This window comes from Argentina silus (assembly GCF_951799395.1).
Source record: "Argentina silus genome assembly, chromosome: X".
NCBI classification, from domain to species: Eukaryota; Metazoa; Chordata; class Actinopteri; order Argentiniformes; family Argentinidae; genus Argentina; species Argentina silus.
Window position 1 is genome coordinate 47,165,520 of NC_139653.1, and position 2,500 is coordinate 47,168,019.

At 52.0% G+C, this 2,500-nt stretch overlaps 1 protein-coding gene across 1 annotated transcript in view; it reads right to left on the reverse strand.

Moving 5' to 3' along the window:
• Positions 1-230: 230 nt before the first annotated feature.
• The window catches only part of naaladl2 (N-acetylated alpha-linked acidic dipeptidase like 2), a gene marked incomplete at both ends in the record, with an annotated part of 163,668 nt that continues 161,398 nt past the window's right edge, over positions 231-2,500 (reverse strand). The window contains 1 exon segment of the mRNA XM_083694767.1: positions 231-471. Within this exon segment, the coding sequence (XP_083550893.1) occupies positions 231-471 (241 nt within the window).

Genomic DNA, 2,500 nt, shown 5'->3' on the forward strand with positions numbered 1-2,500 from the left:
TCCATGTATTACAATGAGCCCCGTCCTCTGACCTCTACCTCCACCAGCCTCCCCTGCAGTAGCTCCAATTTGAAGTTCTTACTCAGTGTCAGTCTACTTTGACTGTTGGTCTCAATGCAGATCCCATAGACCTAGCTAAAGCAGCCATACAGTACAGTACAGTACAGTTAACCAGGACTGCCTGGGGGAGGGGGGGTCCGGGGAGGGGGGGGGGAAAGGGGGTCATGGGGTCAGTTTGTATCATCAGGAATGTTCTCGAAGAGGTCAAGGCCACAGCGAATGAGCCTCTCGGCTGAGTTGATGGCGTTGATGATCAGAGACAGGGATTGGTTGACGGTGCTGTGGGGGTCCGGCCCGGTGTGGTGGTCTGGCCTGGTGTGGGGGTCTGGCCCACTGTGTCCCAGGGCTTGCTGGGGGAACCTCAGGATGGAGAACTGTTGGGTCCGCCCTGTGAGGCTGTACAACAGGTTTCTGGAGAACAGGGGAATGAGGAGGACACAGGGTTAGTGTTGGTATCAGGGGAGGCTGGTGGAGGTAGAAATCAGAGGACGGGCTCACTGTAATCCATGGAACGGAATGAGTGTGTTTGATACCATTCCTCATTCCGTTCCATGGACTACAGTGAGGCCGTCCTCCGATTTCTACCTCCACCAGCCTCCACTGGGGTGCACAGTGTTATCTGTTAACGGTGATGGAAGCTGTGAGATGTACAGAACATACATTAAGAGTTATGGCAGCAGTTTTCTTTTTCACCTTTCTCACCTTTCCTGGCAAGTACACAGAGTAACACAACACATATTCTCCATTTCTGTCTTGCATGCACGCACGCACGCACGCACACACACACACAGACACACACACACACACACACACACACACACAAACACACACACACACACCCTCCCACCCCCACACACATTAATCAATCTGATTGCGCGCTGCCTCTCCTCCAGCAGGGGTGTGTGTGTGTGTGTGTGTGTGTGTGCGTGTGTGTGTACTTCATGGTTCCAGCCCTCGCACCGCCATCTGTAGGTCAGAAACCAGGCGTTTTCTGGAACATTCTCTATTGCCACACGCCTCAATCCCACATTGATTTCTTCTAAACTGGCTGAACGGACCCTCGGGCCAAATAAATAAGGTAATTCTTCATCTGTAAACAGTTTGGCTTAGGGTCCAGGGGTCACGGCGACCTTCCCATGTGAGTTTATATCCTACAGTGGTTTAACGTCTATTTTTTTTAAATGAGAAAAGCTGTTTTTAACTTTCAGGTGCTGGTGATGTCACTGGGGTGGTTGAGTGAAGCACTCGAGCGTGAGGGGTCACCTTGACACTTGAGGACTGGTAATAGCTACCTAAGCTGCTGTATAATGCCCTGATTTTAGCCTACTGGGCTAATACAGTTTGGGGGGGAAACAGGAGACTTAGGTTTGATACTGGTTTGTCATATTTAGGTGGACTGAGATGTCATAAGTGGAGTCATTGTGTGTTCCCAAGTTATGAGTTTTGTCTGTCGAAATATGGAATGAGCTTCCGCAAGGCCTCATAGCCCAGACCCAGAGCCCTCTCCTCCTTCAAAACAGGACTAAGATCCCACCTCATAGCCCAGACCCAGAGCCCTCTCCTTCTTCAAAACAGGACTAAGATCCCACCTCATAGCCCAGACCCAGAGCCCTCTCCTCCTTCAAAACAGGACTAAGATCCCACCTCATAGCCCAGACCCAGAGCCCTCTCCTTCTTCAAAACAGGACTAAGATCCCACCTCATAGCCCAGACCCAGAGCCCTCTCCTCCTTCAAAACAGGACTAAGATCCCACCTCATAGCCCAGACCCAGAGCCCTCTCCTTCTTCAAAACAGGACTAAGATCCCACCTCATAGCCCAGACCCAGAGCCCTCTCCTCCTTCAAAACAGGACTAAGATCCCACCTCATAGCCCAGACCCAGAGCCCTCTCCTCCTTCAAAACAGGACTAAGATCCCACCTCATAGCCCAGACCCAGAGCCCTCTCCTCCTTCAAAACAGGACTAAGATCCCACCTCATAGCCCAGACCCAGAGCCCTCTCCTCCTTCAAAACAGGACTAAGATCCCACCTCATAGCCCAGACCCAGAGCCCTCTCCTCCTTCAAAACAGGACTAAGATCCCACCTCATAGCCCAGACCCAGAGCCCTCTCCTCCTTCAAAACAGGACTAAGATCCCACCTCATAGCCCAGACCCAGAGCCCTCTCCTCCTTCAAAACAGGACTAAGATCCCACCTCATAGCCCAGACCCAGAGCCCTCTCCTCCTTCAAAACAGGACTAAGATCCCACCTCATAGCCCAGACCCAGAGCCCTCTCCTTCTTCAAAACAGGACTAAGATCCCACCTCATAGCCCAGACCCAGAGCCCTCTCCTCCTTCAAAACAGGACTAAGATCCCACCTCATAGCCCAGACCCAGAGCCCTCTCCTCCTTCAAAACAGGACTAAGATCCCACCTCATAGCCCAGACCCAGAGCCCTCT